Source organism: Sycon ciliatum, chromosome 4 (genome assembly GCF_964019385.1).
Source record: "Sycon ciliatum chromosome 4, ocSycCili1.1, whole genome shotgun sequence".
Lineage (NCBI taxonomy): Eukaryota > Metazoa > Porifera > Calcarea > Leucosolenida > Sycettidae > Sycon > Sycon ciliatum.
This window is the reverse complement of record NC_088646.1, coordinates 13642821-13661483: the sequence shown is the minus strand read 5'-3', so window position 1 is coordinate 13661483 and position 18663 is coordinate 13642821. Positions and strand designations below refer to the sequence as shown.

The 18663-nt window shown below is 44.4% G+C and overlaps 1 protein-coding gene across 1 annotated transcript; it reads left to right on the top strand.

Moving 5' to 3' along the window:
- Positions 1 to 121: 121 nt before the first annotated feature.
- Positions 122 to 17268, top strand: LOC135814595 (copper homeostasis protein cutC homolog). The gene is made up of 8 exons (XM_065327741.1): positions 122 to 386; positions 6320 to 6379; positions 7001 to 7169; positions 9129 to 9169; positions 10999 to 11034; positions 12997 to 13130; positions 14724 to 14751; positions 16216 to 17268. The coding sequence occupies exons 1-8, from the start codon at positions 317 to 319 to the stop codon at positions 16431 to 16433; spliced, it is 756 nt and encodes a 251-aa protein (XP_065183813.1). The 5' UTR covers positions 122 to 316; the 3' UTR covers positions 16434 to 17268.
- Positions 17269 to 18663: the final 1395 nt, after the last annotated feature.

The following is an 18663-nucleotide window of genomic DNA, read 5'->3' as shown; positions in this document are numbered from 1 at the left end:
TACACAGTCATCTCGATTCATCACGTGCGCCTCGCATGCACGTGCACGTGTGTGCGTGCATGCACAACATCAAATCCAAGCTCGTGGCATATTTGAATGTCATTGCAGAGTCCACTTGTATACTTGTTTCTTGCAAGACTTTCAAAAATCATTTGGACTTTTGATTCAATAACTAGTACAGCTGCTGTAGTAGTAGTATTATAATAGTATCCCAAAGCAAAGTCAAGGGTCCTGACGATAAGAACTCAGTAGCTAGCTTCTTGCAGGTGTCGAAAATAAAGACAAGGAAACACACTCTTCCCGCAGGTATTCCAACATGGCACAGAAAACGAGACTAGAAGTCTGCATTGATAGTGTGGAGTCAGCTATGGAAGCTGAGAATGGAGGTAGGCCTCTGTCTTTTCTTTATCATAATGCCTCTTCAATAATGATCATGCTAGAGTGTATGATAGAGAAGCGAATGAGGTGCATTCAGGTCAAGCTAAATGCATGTACATTCATTGATGATCGTCCTTTTTTTTAAGTGAACGTGGCCAGGGGGGCGAGTGGATTTATTTTAATTTCATCTCCTTTTATAGGTATGGCAGAGGTGGATGGCGTCACTAAGTAGTGACGTAGGATTGCCCTTTCCTTTGTATCCTTGTGTGGTGGTGGGGGGTATGTTTGCTACAATTTTCTGGGCTCTGAACTGGTGAGCTGCGTCATGCGGATTTGCAGTCAGATGTGCGACCGCGGAATGCTACTGGAGGTCAAGTAGTGATGCGAGCTGACCAATTGGCATGGCATTAATGGCGGCAGTTCAAGACCACTTTAAGGTAGCAGTACTGGAATATGCCATTCGCAAATACACACAACTAAAATCGGGTATTACTTCGGTGTCTGTGAATCTTTTCCCACAAAATTTTGAGCACAGATTCATGATTCACGCCACCACCTAATAAAAGTACTACCTTGAACTTATTTACTTCGCATCGTCCCAAAAGTTCACTGCACTGGAGAGTAAAAAAATGCCGTCATCTCAGATTTTTGGTACATGCTAGCAGCAACATAATATCAGCTGAAGTGTTAAAAATGCATCATAAGCGACAGTCTACAATAGTAGCAGATGCTGAATAGAACAGATTGGAGATAGGACACAAATAGCACCACCCAGTCAACATCATCTGTGAAGACGCCCGTCACCGTCGAAAAAGATTATTACTACTGAGGCAGCTAACATCCGCCAAACAAAAAACTATGGCTTTATAAATATATTCAGCATCTGGGAAATTTTCCACTGATCAATCTACATATAAGGTTTATTGGGCTGTGATGAGCCAGTCTGGAGATATAGTGTACCAAAGTTTGGTCGGAAGGCCAAAAAACACTAACTTTTGGCACTCTGAAAACCCTCCAGCAATGTATGTGACTATCTCTGCTTGCTGTATCGTGTCAGCAAATCCCTTTCGAATGGCTCTTCTTCTCTTCCTGGCTGACTTTTGCTCCTCACTGGACCTTCTCCTCCTGTGATACTGCTTCTCTTTATCCAACTTGAGAAGACCAGAGCTGGCAAGTGAAACTTAGAGCAGCTCATCATTTCCAGCACAGCCGAAAACATTTCCATTGTTCGTACTCAGCATTAGAAATCTTTCTTGCTTGCCATCTGTTCTTCCAAGTTTCACATCCACTGCAGTGTTTTGATAGCACCTCCGCGTCCAGAACCTTTTCTGTCTCATAGGACACAACAGTTGGCATACCAAACATTGATGAGAATCCGCGCTTCATCCACGTTCCATCGGTGCTAACTGCAACATGCTCCGGGTGGGAATGCTGTTCTGTTGTTCGCCGAACAAGAAGACGCTGTGCAGCACTCTTCATGCTGTCCCTAGCATCAGTTTCCACAGCAGTGTGTAGTGCATCGCTGTGCCCAGAATTGCTAACAGGAGGCGGCATATCCAATATCCCACAGATACTGTTCAGACCTTCTCGTCCACTACCAATAAGGCGCATGGCAAGCACACTGCGGCGGCGGTTTATATCGTACAATTTAGCAAGTGGGTGTCTTTCTGCCAGGGCTACACTGGTTGATGAGCAGCACGATTCGCACTGCAAACTAATTGTTGAGGCGAGGCCATGACGAAACTTATCTTTGATAGTCAGGTTGCCCTCTTGATAATTACTACATACACACGCTGACGTCACCAATTGCTGTAAGCTCTCCATGTGAACAATTCGAATTCCTGATGGAATATCATCGCAATCCTCTTCAGACTAATCTCCATCGTTATCACACGAGGCATCACTGGATAAAAAATCAGCTGGAAGATCAGAGTCATCTTCTACGCCCTAGGCCCTCACCAGCTCCATCAGCCTGCGACTCGTGTTCGCTTTCACTCCCCTCAATTGGCTCAAATACTTCAGGATTTGAGACGAGCTTGGACGTAACTCTAGGAAATTTGCTTTTCCTTGGCCTGCTGAGCGACCTTCGTTTGTGTTCATCACCCGTCTCCTGACCAAGTAGCGCCAGCACAAAACTCAAGCGCAGAGCTCCAACGTCGCTGACAAACGCTCGTCGCATTGGCAAACAGTTTGAGAACAAAGAATTTTTTTATCATTTTTGAAAATACAATTGCGTGGGTTGAGTGCAGGCCAGCCAGGCCAGCTAGCTTGGGCCAGGCAGGCGCTGCATGTGGCGATCGCGACACTCAGCCCAGCTCTAAACTGGTTTTAGCTGGACAGATAGTGTGAATCAGGCCGAGATTGGCAAGGATGCGCTGATATTGTACAGAAACCCTCTCGAAATTGATTGACATCGATCAGCTGATCAGTGCAATTTTGAAATTTTGACGGGTATTTTCAGTTTTTGAAGGGCCATATCTCTGCTTTGGCTGGTTCGAATGCCAAAAAAATTCATTTGTAGACCCTTTGGTATTCCTTCTTTCAGAAAAATCACACTTGAAGCAGTTCCCGTGAAATTGATATTTTGGCTAAATCTGACACCCGTTTTCCAGTACTGCTACCTTAATAGTATACAAAACCTTTAGTACCGCAAGAGCGCCCCGCCTATGTCACCCTTACCTGGTCGTGTTTTCGAGGTGGGCTCTTGTCTGTATTTTACCTTGAACACACATATTGCACGTCTGTACTCGGCTTAGCTTTTTAAGTGGATGCACACTCCAAACAAGAAAGAACGTGCGAAGTGTGAGCTAAATACACCAAGGTTCTCACATCGTGCTAACTTGGTGGCATTCTCATTTCTGCCATACAATTTTCCTCTCCCTGGCTCTAAAATGAAGGTGGGGCACTTTTGAGAGACAGGGCGCTCTGGCAGTTCTTCACGGTACAAACAAAAGGCCTCTCCGACACTACTCCATTTTGTCTTGTTTATTCGCTTTATGGTGTTGCATAGCGTTCTGATGGGTGATGCGAATAGAAGAATGGCCCTCTCTTTCCCTACCCTAGTCCCTCAAGCTAATTAATTTTGAAAATGGCCTGCACATATCGACGTACATCAATCTGCTGGTCTTCAATGAAAGCTGGTTTTCTAAACCAGTGTGGCTTTGTAACTTATAATGGCATGAAAACTCCTTGACGTCCATAGCATTCCGCGGTCGCACATCTGACTGCAAATCCCCATGACACAGCTCACCAGATCAATGTGTGGGTCTTCACTCAGTAGAGACGAGTCGAGCGAGCTGTACTTCCGGTGCCAAGGGGCGGCCGATCACACCCCAGTGTGGCAACTTCCCAATGTCTCACCCCAAGACTGTGACGAAGTGAACCCCCCAATGTCTCACCCCAAGACTGTGACGAAGTGAACCCCCCCCCCCCCCCCATGTCTCACCCCAAGATTGTGACGAAGTGAACCCCCCAATGTCTCACCCCAAGACTGTGACGAAGTGAACCCCCCAATGTCTCACCCCAAGACTGTGACGAAGTGAACCCCCCCCCCCAATGTCTCACCCCAAGACTGTGACGAAGTGAATACAGTAGTTAGTAGTCATACTGGCCGAAGATAAAATAGAAAAAAAGTTTTAAAAAATGTGTGTGTGCGTGTGCGCATGCACGCATGTATTAAAGGGGAAGTCCGGTGAAAAATTTAAATTTCACTGTCCGTAGAGTTCGGGTCGCTGAGTCGAATGGTCTTTGTCCGAGGAGGCTGCGGCTTATGGTTTGTCAGATACGCCCAATCGAACATGTGCGAATTTGAGCGCGCATCACCCAGATCCAGGTGATGACGTCACAGCGTGCAGTCAGGTAGCCACACCATCTAGTTGTGTACAAAAATGGCCATATTCGGAGCGCGTTCGATTGGGGAACCGTTTGTCGCAGCTTCTTCGGACCAAGACCATTCGATTCAGTGTTACAAACACTACGTACCCTGTAATTTTCAGCTCGGTAAACCTGGAGGTTATACCGTATTATAGCCGTTTCCGAGTTGGACTTTTCCGTCAGCCTCTAGCTCTACGCGCTCTGCGCTGCGTGCATGCAGTGCGTGCAGTGTGTTATCTAGCTGTAGTGCAGTCAACAAACTCATCACATGCACAGAGGAACTACTCCCGCACTGCCGTGCTAGCTGGGGTAGTATGTACAAGACTCGAGTCACAACTGACACAAGACTCAGAAAACTAGTCAACACACGGACTTGTCATGTACATGTACTACACTCGTATCAGTCGTATTGTACAGTCATGTAGTCAGAGAACGTGCGTTTCTCCTTGCCGGTGGTTGTGCTTTGAGAAGGAAAATTTTAGTTTTCCGCACCCGCCTCATTATTTTTATGTTACAGCGATGAGTGCACAACCGGTTAACCGTGACAAGTGACAAAACAGCGAACAGCTCCCGGACCTAGAACTTTCAGATTCCATAGCGTTGCGAGCGAAGAGTCGTGCCCGTGGTTCAAAGAGCCTGCACTGTTCTCCAATTGAGTAGTCCGAAATATTCCAAGTTCGCACCAAAACATCACCATGTGGCAGGCTCCTGGAGTCTAAGCGAATCTAATCGGTATGGAACAACATTTAGAGCACTCGCATCACTCTTCTCCATTTTGGCGACCCTGCTCTCCAGCGATCTGATCAGCCTCGTCTGCAATAGCTGCTGCTTCTTCATCAGTCGGAAACTCAGTAGCGCTCACTCTTGACCGGCCCGCGTGGCCATTTCTTCAGCTGAATACCGAGGTTCTCAGCCCCAGACCGAACTCATGAAGGTCAGCCATGGCTACGTCCTCACTCTCACAAGGAGTTACAGGTCTTCGGGGTCGCTTGCACCAAACTATCAGTCGCCAAATCATTTGAAATAGCACTGACACTATTGCTTTCACGCACTCCTTTTGACCTAGCTGCACGCTATGACGTTGCAGAGGGTGTGGCGCGGCCGCATGACGTCATGGCGCAGCCCCCGAAACTCAGTTTTTCAAACGGAAATATCTCGAGAACGCTTTGTCGGAGACACGTGGGACCAACACCATTCGACTCAGCGGCCGAAACTCTACCGACCCTGAAATTTAAATTTTTCACCGGACTTCCCCTTTAAGCGACCTCTGGTATTAGTGACCACCTGATCTTACGGTAATAACCGCAGGGATGAATTTATCCGGTATCGCATCGCAGTATGCTATGCAAAATCAATCTATTGCTACTCAAAAAGTCACAGTGACTCGCAGAAAACTGCGATACATACAGGCTATCCATGCCTAGCTTACGCTGTCAAGAAACATGCACACAGTGCTTTTGACTGGTGTGTGAGGAACGCGAGATGTCCCTCCGTGGTCTAAGCATTTTCAGTCATTATTTTGTGGATACTTCAAGGAGGTTTCAGGAATCACTCTCGACAAGAACGATGTGGCAACTACCCAACTTTCGAAGAAAAGTGCTAATCAAACATATTTAATATCAAAGACGGCTACACAATTGAGATTTTGCATAGCAAAAACTGCTATGCAAAAACATGACAGTAAATTCATCCCTGAACCGTTTTTCCACACACCGACAGTTCTGCATAGAAACTGCACCGGAAACCAACTGCGTTGCGCGACCAGCAACCAAAACTAGCCGAAAGTGCTATTCTGGCTGGCAGGCTTGACTGCAACAGGGTCGAAGTGCGCTCAGAAGCGAGTGCATGCAGCCAGCAGAATTGACAAGTGACAGTGCAGGGTGCGCTGCATGCACTTGAGTGAGGTGTGAAACTCATGGGTGCTTTGCCGGCACGAAAGTGTTCTATGCTCCACACCTGTCAATATGAATACTGCATGGAAGTATGTGCACGATCCGATATGCCGCAAGTGTATGGGACCTTGTTCTAAAGCCTGGGTCTTGTGTTTTGTACTGATACTGTGCTGCAGGGGCACATCGCGTCGAGTTATGTTCTGGCTTGATTGAAGGAGGCACAACCCCAACATTAGGTAACTTCACCTAAGTCCATGCATTTATGAAGTGAATTTGTCACAAACTGCCTTGAAATGTATGTATCGTATAGTGTCAGACTTACCTTGCACAGCATACATGGTACTACATGTACTATTACAAACTGTACTAATATCTTTGTTACTACCAGTCTGGCCCAGCCTTATTTCAGTGTATGTTTCACAGACGAGCTCACAATGAATGAAATACATAGTGCTATCCACAGATTATCCTTGTGGTCAGAAGGAATCATGTCCCAGGTTTTTTTTGGGGGGGGGGGGGGTATCAGGGGTGTATCTTGCACCCTGTCACGAAGCAAGACTAGTGGTGATTTTTGGGCACAACCACACTACTACATGCACTAGAGACATCTGGACACCTGGAAATCCCCTCCCCCCCCCCCCCCCCCCCCATATACGCCATTGTGTGTGCTGCCAGGAGCGTGGTGTTGGTGCACTGAGCCAGTGCATTGCACGTATCCCCTGTAAAGCTGTGATGTGATGAGTGTCCTAAACATGAATGCACCCTTGAAGTGGCTTGAACATGCAGCTGAAGCTTTAGCCTCCTGCCGCTTTTAATGAAGCACGTACATCTTGTATATGTTTTCATGATCTAATCAGGTATGTTCCGTCAAGTCAAGAAAGTGACTGCCATAGACGTGTTTGTCATTATTCGACCTCGCAGTGCTGATTTCTGCTATGATCCCATGGAAGTAGAAGTGATGAAGGAAAACATTTGCATTTTCAAGGAAGCAGGTGCCAGCGGTATTGTTCTGGGTGCCCTCACGAAGTAAGCAACTGTGAAGCACAAATTAATGTGATGTTGTCTATGGATACATGTGTGACTATGTCCTACCAGATTTTGATCAGTGCAGTGGTATGTACGAAAACTTCACATTCTTCCCTGTTCACTTCCCCCAAACTAATGAATAGACAATGTCACATGCTCTTGCCGCAGGCATTCACCAGTCTGTGTAAAATGAGCCGAAATTCAGGCATTATTCAGCACACGTATTTTCCGGAGTATAAGCCGCACCACCCCCCCCCCCCCCCCCTTTTGCCACGAAATACAAGACATCTACCCTATATCACCGTTAATTTGATCTTCGGAGTATAAGCCGCAACCCACTTTTTGGGGATGAAGTTGAGTGTTCAAAGTGCGACTGATACTCCAGAAACTGCGGTACAGTAAACCCTGTGTTTGCGGGACCCTGTGACCCAAACGGAATCCTGTATTGACCGGTGAAACGTTCATACACCAAAGTGCTGTGGATCGAACATGCATCACTGGATCAAGCGGAATCCTGTCATACTAGTATCAGGACGGTTTCCGCTGCACCAAGGGTGTCCAGTAAAGGCAGGCTTTACGCTACTATATTTTCTTTATCATAAGCAGAGTTTGCAATGCATCTAACAGTATGACTGACAGTCTCCTGTAAAGGCAAGCGTCCTGTTTTTTTTCTTACACAATTTCCAGTAATAAATTGCTTTAGACGTGTGCAGTAATAATTGAAATATCACTCCAAAAAATGAGCGAAAATGGTCTTGTAATCATAACAGTGCGTCTCCAATAGGAGCACTGGCCGGAGGGAGGTTGTGAAAATGAAGCAAGTGTGCTTATGCTGCAGGGCGGTATCAGTACAGCACTGGCGGGCCCCGAAGAGCGGAGCGCCAAAGAACGGCCAGGCTAGAATTTTACCAAGCACAGCATACCAATGTATACACGGTGACTCAACTGTGCATAGACTGTAATACATGAAAATAAGAACGATCTAGGCTAGGAGGCTGACCCCCCCCCCCCCCCCCCCCCAGTTCTTCAGCGACCGACAGTACTACAGTACTACTACTATAATATAGTAGTAGTAGTACTGTCGGTCATATACTAGATAGCATACTATGTTATCTACTGTCGCGGACATGGAAATCCAGTCGATTGACCGGGGCCGGCGCCCTCACTGTCTCAGCGCCTACAGAACGTAAGTCGTTGCATGCAGTGCACAATCATGTTGATCCGATGCGACCAGCAGCAGCGCATAATACGTGCCACGGCTGCATGGCCAGCGCCCTGGGGGCGCTAGACGTGCGACCGGATTTCCAGGTCCACGACAGTAGTATATGCTACCAACAGGCAAGGAATCCTTGCTGGATTCTTGGCTGTGAGATTGTACTATCATCAAGGAAACTGCTTCAAGCTATCGAGATAAACTGCTTGAAACTATTGAGATAAACTGCTTGAAGCTATCGAGATGATGGCATCAGTGAGCTAAATGTCCGCGAAAGACTGATGTCATAAAAATCCGCAGTGAGCTGAGAGATCGTCGAGTTACACACTCCCTCTTGACCGTTATGTTCATAGGGTCAAGTCGGCCATTCTTACTCATCATCATGTATAGAGCTACTGCACATCTATCACATGACCATACAGGGCAGCCATGTTGCTTCCAACTCCACTCAACCCCTGCATCAATGGGTCACATGATGTTGGCCATTTTCGCTCCATTGTACCCATGCCATGATCACTTTCTACACACATTTAATCACACGATTAAGATGTGAAACCACTGAGTTCACTATTCAGTACCGAGGCTGTCCACAGTGTCCAGTCATATGGCCAATCCATGGCATCGCTGCCTCGCCGCTGCTGCTGCTGCCGCTGTTATGTCTTATGTCTTATGTCTTATGCCTTCACTTCTCCTGCTTGCTCTCTGTTGCTGGTCTGGTTGTTTTCTTAAAATTGTGCTGCCTGCAGGGAAGGACGTGTTGACAGACAACTGACTGCTGAACTTGTGGGTGAGAACCAGGGAATTGTATATGTGGGATCAAAGACACGTCACTGATTTCCATGGATCTTGTTTGGCTCTGGTCAATACTCGTACAGTATGTTTCCCCATAAAGTACATCTCAACGCTTGAAAACACCTCCATCCTGAACACTCCAACTCAGGCTCTCAGCTCCACCAAATAAAGTAGAAAGCTGCCAACACTTCACCTTTTGAGTATCGATAATAATTATGATTACACTGAGTCTGTATGATTATAAATGCACAGTGCTGCTCATTGAAATCCGATCGTGTGTGTTAAGTTTGCACCCTGCGCCAGTTCGCATCCCAGTGTTCGCAGGTCTGGGGCTGCACAGCACTAGCGTGGCATTGGCTTGCTTGATCGGATTTCACTGAGCAGTACTGTACAATAACTACATGTAAGTATGTATTTCACTGAGCAGTACTGTACAATAACTACATGTAAGTATGTATTTCACTGAGCAGTACTGTACAATAACTACATGTAAGTATGTATTTCACTGAGCAGTACTGTACAATAACTACATGTAAGTATGTAAGTATGTAAGACATGTTATTATAACGAGTCGCAAATTTAACGATTGTCCAAAATTCTTGCTTGATCGGATTTCACTGAGCAGTACTGTACAATAACTACATGTAAGTATGTATTTCACTGAGCAGTACTGTACAATAACTACATGTAAGTATGTATTTCACTGAGCAGTACTGTACAATAACTACATGTAAGTATGTATTTCACTGAGCAGTACTGTACAATAACTACATGTAAGTATGTATTTCACTGAGCAGTACTGTACAATAACTACATGTAAGTATGTAAGTATGTAAGACATGTTATTATAACGAGTCGCAAATTTAACGATTGTCCAAAATTCTTGCTTGATCGGATTTCACTGAGCAGTACTGTACAATAACTACATGTAAGTATGTATTTCACTGAGCAGTACTGTACAATAACTACATGTAAGTATGTATTTCACTGAGCAGTACTGTACAATAACTACATGTAAGTATGTATTTCACTGAGCAGTACTGTACAATAACTACATGTAAGTATGTATTTCACTGAGCAGTACTGTACAATAACTACATGTAAGTATGTAAGTATGTAAGACATGTTATTATAACGAGTCGCAAATTTAACGATTGTCCAAAATTCATAAGTTAACGAGAAGATATGTTTAACGACCTTGCAGTATTCCGGCATATCCTCACACAATATATATGAAGCAGTATGGCCTCAACGGATCTTATTATAACGAAGAAATGTTATCCGTTATTATATAAAAGCGTTAGATTTACTTCCTCGTTATATATACATGTCTTACAGTATGTAAGTATGATAATGTTCTTGTCTATATGTATGTAAGTATGTAAGTACCGTATTATCTCTAATATAAGCACAGTCTCCAATAATAGCACGTCTCCAATAATAGAACACCTTGGGGCGGCATTCAAAAATAAAGTGCTCAGTCTCCATTATAAGCACACTGTGTAAATTCATTATCTGTACCGGCGAAAAAAACCCTGAAATGTGTGTGTCATACATGAATTTGGCATGGCAACATGCCTCTGAAATGAGGTTGAAATAATAATGGAACAGTCTCCAATAAAGGAACGTCTCCATTAATAGCACGGGGCAGAGGTACATTGAAAAAATAAAGGACCGTGCTTATATTAGAGATAATACGGTATGTCAGTATGTCAGTATGTCAGTATGTCAGTATGTAAGTATGTCAGTATGTCAGTATGTAAGTATGTCAGTATGATAATGTTCTTGTCTATATGTATTGTGTCATTGCTTCTTCTTTTTTAGCACTGGCAAGGCCTCTTCCTGTCACATTCCATCGAGGTAAGTGGTTAAGTGTATACCGTATTTTTCCGGTTGTAAGTCGACCTTTTACGACTAAAAATAGAAGGAGAAAGGGTGGGGGTCGACTTACAACCGGGATTCGAATTATAACCGGGAACTATTAGTATCTTACAAAAAATGACCTGCACTGCATGCATGAGTGCACCATGTGTACACATTTTGCCAGTTAATTGGCCTTTTTCAAGGATTGGGACGTTATACCCTCCGATAAGGAATGTTTACATGATTTGTTGATGTGTTAGTAGCAGGGAATGGTTAGTAGAGCTTCGTTGGGTGAAAACTTTAAAAAGCAGAATTGAGACCTCCGGATACGGGGGTTGACCTATAGCCGGGGTCGACTTACAACCGGTAAAATATGGTATACAAGAGAAGAGTTTTTTTTGTGAAAACAGTCTACATGATTGTACTGTGTGTTGTAAGCAAATTGAGTTAAAAAAAATCTTTTGTAACTCTGTCCTTGTTTCACTTGTATGCACCATGTGCCTATGCCTGTATCTGTGTATAGTGCTCTCCTTTTGTAATGCGCTCAGTCTCTGAATCAATGTTACTATGGTTACCAAGAGTATATAAACAAGAGTGTGCAATTCCATAGCTAGCTTGTACATTATATTGTCCACGGCGGAATTTTTTGTCGACGTCGCCTGTTTCAGAACCTATGACGCATGTCGTACAAAGCATGCGCTGGAAGATGACCTTCACCGCGAGTTGTTTTTACCGCTTTCATAACGAAACATTTATCCTTTTCTCCCGCTTCTACAGCTTTTTACCGTACTCGCAGTGCAAGTTTAGTGAAACCCTGCCGAGTTCACGCGGCCACAGACTCGCAGTGCATGCCTTGTACGGTATGACTCACGATCTCCAGAAAAGGAGACGTCAACGAGAAATTCGTCCGTGAGGCAAACCAATGCTGCACACTCTTATTTATGTACTCTTGCTGTAATAATATGTCACACACTATGAACCCCCTAATTCTAGCGACACATACCGTATATTCTCTATTATAAGCACAGGTCTCCATTACTAGCACAGTCTCTAATACTAGCACACTGTGAGCACCTTTCGAAACATTATAAGCACAGTCTCTATTATAAGCACGGTCTTGGTGGAAATCAATGCTGCATGCATGATATCTAGCATGTATTTCTTCTTGCTCTGTATGGATTGTATTGGTTGAAAAAATATAAGCGCAGTCTCCAATATAAGCGCGGTCTCCAATATAAGCACGGGGTAGAGGGGTGTTGAAAAAATATAAGCACGGCGCTTATAATAGAGAATATACGGTATGTACATATCAGTCAAATTCGCTATTAAAAAAATCGCCCGCATCACATGCTTATTGGCACTATGTCATCGTGATTGTGGAATAATACCGGTAATAATAATAAATAATTAAAGTCAGGGGTCGCGAATCACCTTTTTTCCTTTTTCTTTTTTCGTAGTAAACGGTACCATCACATACATGTGCTTGGCACTGCATACCTGTCTGTGTTACCATGGTTACTGTGTAGTAACTCAGCTACCTTTCTTCTGAGCTTTTTTTTTCCTTTCTTCACTAGTACACATACTGTAGATGTACTCAATCTGCGGACAGCATGCTGTTTCGTTCTTTGTGAACTCATCAGCACAGCACAGAGGAAATGAGGCCGAACCTGATAGCAATGGAAATAAAAATTTCCAATCAGGCCCGAACGTACCTTGCCAGAGTGCTCAAACTGACAAGTCAGTGAGCTCTGCGTAATGCAAACAGCAAAGGCACTACCCCACATGAGAGTGCTCAACTACTACAAGAGCAGGAGCGAAAATACTCAATCTGCGACTGTAGATCTATGTACTAGTACTCCGTTTGCCCACATTACCCAAAAATACTGTCTACTCTGATCGCTAATAAAAGGTCGCTAAAACGTCGACATGGTGTTTTTCTTCTTCTCTGCTTGACTGTAGCATTTGACATGGCTGTGGATCTTGTGCAGGCCTTAGAAGACCTTGTTGAACTTGGTATTGAGCGTGTACTGACTAGTGGTGGAGAAAGTACTTGTCTAGAGGGACTGCCCATGTTAGCACAGCTTGTAAAACAGGTAGGTCACAGTCACTCACAGATCAACAACTCTATATTCTCTCCATAGCTCTGTTCTGAGTTTTTTCTTCAGATGTTTCCCGTTTTCAACTCCCTCGAACTCGTTAATGTTTTGAGTTTTGTATTTATTTGCAATAATACTATTGATCCGGTAGTAGGACCGGTACCATCAGTGTTTTGGCAGGGCAGTATCAGTATGGTATCTAGAATTTGATCCATTTATGATGAGGTTTTTAAACGATGGCGGTTGAATTGGAAACTTCTTATACCCTATGCCCATTAACATTGAGTATCCACTAGTCGAGAGGGGGGGGGGGGGGGGGGGGGGAGGGGGCAATGATTGTACATGTATTCCAAAGAACTTGCACTGCGCTGTTATCACTCTGAGCGCGAGATCTCTGATTTGACAACTCTAGTGGATAGCGACGCCTGACTTGAGGATATCCCCTCTCTCTCTCTCTCTCTCTAAACCACACATGTTACACCCCACCCCCTACCCCCTCAACAACCACACATACATACTGTGACACCAACTCACACATGACTGTCTTACATCACTTATATCTATATCACCATTGCACTTACTGACTTAGGCCATCTTTGTATCTTCTCCTATATCCCTGATGATGCCCTCCCGGGTGAAAATTGGAAATACTCGTTGTACGTGGTGTAGCCGAGGACTTTGTGCATTACGAGTTGGAGGTGTACTGGCAAGAACTTCTCCTGTGTAAAAATTAACAAAAATACATAATTCAAGCCGGTAGTTTGGAGGCGGTGAAAAAACAGTTTCGCAATCTGTACCTTCGCATGCAACGAAATAAATCCACACAATTCAGTAGACACTTCCTTCTATCAAACGTTTTCTTTCCCTTCTCTTCAGGATAGTACAGGGAATGTTGGAAATTTGGAAAAACACATACTATAATTATAGAAAAAGAAAGAAAAAGTCAACACTTCAACATAGGTGATAAAATGATTAAAGTGTTAAAAACTCAAAAACAAAAGGTGCAAGTTGTAGACAAACACGTTGAACACATCAGGGAACACTTGTCACACTTTCACGAGGTGTGACACCAAACAACTGCAACGATAACACATTCTTCTTCTGTACACATAGTTCTGGATCTAGTTTACGAATATACAGAGCTTCTAACACAGCAAGATGTAACTTAGACCTTCCACGAGTCAAAATAGAAAAGATATCATCACGATACAACTCACGACAACTAGCACTGCCCGACAAATGACGCTTGATGGACGATGTCCGATCACTTAGCTCTGTCACCTTCGACGTTTGCCGTTTTGCACCCACCCGTACTGCCGATCAGTACCAGTGACAAGTACATTTGCTCCATGGTAACATTTTATAGCGATATATTGTGCTCATGCTTATTAGCCTACTCCAGCTCAACTGATGAGGGGTAAGTGTCAGTCAATTTGGGCAGGAAGTGTCCGCTCTGTGTTGGGAGCAGGCAACTTATTTATTTATTTACCTGCATGTTGATACTTTATTCATGCTGTGGCCGGGATGTGTTTGGTTGGAGTTCAGATTTGTTTGACTAACTCCTGGACTCTTTTCTCTGTTGATGTTTAGGCGGCAAATCGCATCATTGTTGTGCCTGGTAAGTTGTCACATTTGCTATTGTATTCCCTACTATTGAACTTACGTTACATGTACTGCTGTGTGTGGCTACATTGGTTATCGTGTGGTTTTGCTCTACGCTACGGAAACGTTACACGAATATTTGAGTGCTCGTGTCTTAGGGCTTCAGGTGACCTAGAGAACATGTTCTGCTCCATGTCCACACACTGTACATGTAGCGGAATGTGCAGTGCTGCCAAAATTTAAAATTGAGATTTTCCCAGATCCGTGCATATTTCCTTTGCATGTGCCACAACGTATACATCCTCATCTCTGCGTAGAAGTCTGGACTCGGAAACACGCGAAGCCATAGACTCTAACCCAGGACACTTGTTCTTACCATGATATCCGTAAAGTGGCTGTAACTGTGTTTGCTGATAGTAATGATCATGTCGTAATATTATGGCTACTAGTATACCGGGTATGCAGTCGGCCTGTGAGTGCGTACACAGGAAATACAGGCCGATGCATGCCAGAATGATGTAGCCATGTGGGCATGTATCAGAGAGAGGGTATCACCTGTGTACGCACTCACAGGCGGGCTGTACAGCGCACACATGTCCTGCAGTGCTCTAGCTGCAGTGACGCTTGTATGCAAGAAAACAGCTCACTGAACTGTTGTGGTGGTGGTGCGCTCTTAGTTTTAGTTCACGTCGCTTTCATCCGGAAACGTGCATCCAGCCAGTAGCTCCCGCGCCAAACAATCACTGAGCTGCAAGGGTGATATTGTGAACTAAGGCTTGTCATTGGCTGTGTCCGTGACAATGTCCTTGCGACGTACAGTACAGAACTGTACATGTCAGCCCTACTACCTCTGTGCGCTGCACCTCTGTTACCCGGTGAAAAACATACTTTATGTATGACCTTATACTCAAAAACACCGCTGCTTTTGGCTAGCTATTCTATAATGCGAATTGACCCACCTACTACGCCATGGTGTAAAAGTCAAAGTCCACGCAAAATGTTCGGCTAATTCCACTTTTTGCCCTTTCTGCTGCCCTGGAAGTTTTGTTAGTATACAGTAGAGTCGCGCGCCCAAGAACGTTGTTTCCAAGGGGTTAGCCTGAGACGTTCTTATTTTTCAGCAATCTGGCTGCATTCTTATTGCACGTTCTAAGAAACAATCCGTACTGGATCAATGTATCCCACGAGCTGCCAGAAAACCAACTCCGCCGTTGTTAACTTAAGGCTATGGCGTTCTTAGCATTTCAGGCCGGACGTTCTTGGGCTCCACGTTCTTCAGCGTGCGACTCTACTGTAGTTCTAAAATGCTTCATTTCACAAAACAAATTTCAAATGTTTTCGCATGGCTTTATAATCGAATGTACGGCCATGGCTAAAGGTGCGGGCGTACGTGTACATGTGTATTGCCGACTGCTGAACTTCTCATGTGTATTGCCGACTGCTGAACTTCTCATGTGTATTGCCGACTGCTGGCTTACAGGTGGTGGTATTACCGAGAAAAACCTGGACAGAATCTTGTCAGGCTGCCAAGCATCTGAGTTCCATGCTTCTTGTCGTACTCGAGTAAAGAACTCTGTAATGACCTTCCGCAACAGCTCCGTCAAGATGGGTGCATCCCTGAGCCCGGCGGAGTTCTCTCATAAAGTGTCTGATGCCTCCACGGTGTCCAGGATGATGGCGATAGCTGACAATGCATGAATCTAATGCGCTGGCTGGAGTGCAGACTGCCGACACATTGATGTGTGCCCCTTGTACTCTGGAGTCCTCGCAGGCTTGCTGATGAACATTACGAACGTGAGTTTTGCCCAATTGTTCTTAGGATAAGCAATGGTATGGTAGCATGCCATCGTATGCTCCGCCAGTGCGCACCACCAGTCAGTCCATCATGTCTCATGGTTCCGGCGAGAGATTTCCCGACTGGTTTAGGACGTTCATTGCACTGGAAACATTGACCTTGCGTACTGCATGCGCGTGTGTGTGTTCACTGCCTAATACATTGCACAGGAAATGGCTGCCTAGATTGTCCATACTCCCGCTGCAGTACTACAAGTACAAGTACAAGTTCAAGTATTACACACATACACACACCACCGTACTGTAGATGATAGGCAGCCAACCACATCATGCAATTGCACTAGATCTTGACTTTAGTAGCGCATAGAGCCAATACTGGCATAGTGCATAGAGCCAATACTGGCATAGCGCATAGAGCCAATACTGGTATAGTGCATAGTCAGCTACACATTCCTATTTCAACTACTGACAATTTAATGCATTGCACGTGCTTGTCGCATGTTTAAAAATGACGCACACACATGTGCTTGAACACATGGCTCAGAGTCATAATGCCCCCCAATAATGCATTGCACGTGTGTAAAACTCAACAATGAAAGGCTTATTGATTTCCTTTGTAACACATTTTTATGGATGCCCCACCATATTGATGATAGGGTACATTGGATGTCCTTAGCAGAAGAGCGACTCTGTACAGTGAATGTACCGGTATGTACTTGTAGACACTACTGAACTCTGATTGGCCGAGGGCGGTTGACCAATGTTTTCAGGTGTGAAGTTCAGTGCTAGGATAGGCTTATAAAGAATTTTAGACTTTGTTCTCCGGTAGAATATCCGAATTGTTCCTCTTTCTCTTTCTAGGTATGAGGAAGGAGATAACCCTTGCTTGGGACCAGCAAGGGCATAGCACTGCATTGTGTAGACCAAGGAGTCCAGTTGTGGGTTTTTTTAATTCTCTGAGTATTATTACTATAATTGTTAGCATGCAGACTGACCATTCCTTCTCAGTTTGGGTAAGCATGGTAACTGACACATGCACTGCAGTCATAGTTTGCTGATGGATCCGTTGGGAGTCAAGATTCGAAAAAACCAGCCCACATGCCAGGGAGGTCAAACTTAGAAAACAAACGAGATCAAGCCCTGAGCAAGTCACATACATAGGAGGCGTGTTTCCATGGGATAATGCAACAAGTAACCCATCCAAACAGACACGAGAGGCCTGCAGCATTATAAGCGTATCCAACGTTCCACAGAAGTTTGGATTCCATATTATGAGATTGAATGTATTAAATCTGTTGGAAAGTCCGCAGCGTAGCCAACCGGGTGGATATCAAGCATACTGTAAGTACTAGTAGTACTTGCATGCAGCCTAAGGTCCGGGAGGTATTTATAATTTATAATAGGATACATCCACGGTAATCTATTCAGCCACACAAAATAACCCTTTGCACACCCGCTCTGATAAAGCCACTGACACCAGCAACAGCAGCAGCAGACAACGCTGACGAATTTGTCAGCAATAGCGATAGCGATACCTTGCATGAATCTCAGGTTGATGAAAGTCTGGGTATACAAAATAGAACGCATGCAGGCATGTACGTACGAACGTATATATTGACCTTTGATAAATACCCACACTCATTAGTGACCACACCATCAACAGTATCAAATTCAAATAAATTTGCTTGACTCAATAAATACCACTGTACTTTTCCATGCAGCACTGCACTTTTCCCTAAAAAGGAGTATTTTATAAACAGTATTTATTGGCCTAGTGGTATTTTATAAACAGTATTTATTGGCTTTTGGGCCAATAAATACTGTTTATAAAATACCACTAAGGCCAATAAATACTGTTTATAAAATACTCCTTTTCGGGGAAAGTGAAGGTGAACATATGTATAATAAATGTAGTAGCCTCAGGATTTATTGCAATTACATACCAGTTATAAAAACCTCGGGGACCTCGGTTTTAATACTGGTATGTAATTGCAATAAATCCGGAGGCTCTACTTTTATTATAATTATACATACGTGCGCGTACATGCACACGCACACACACACACACACACACATGCAAGCACACACATGTGCACATGCATGCACGTACCCACATGGACGAGCACGCACAGAA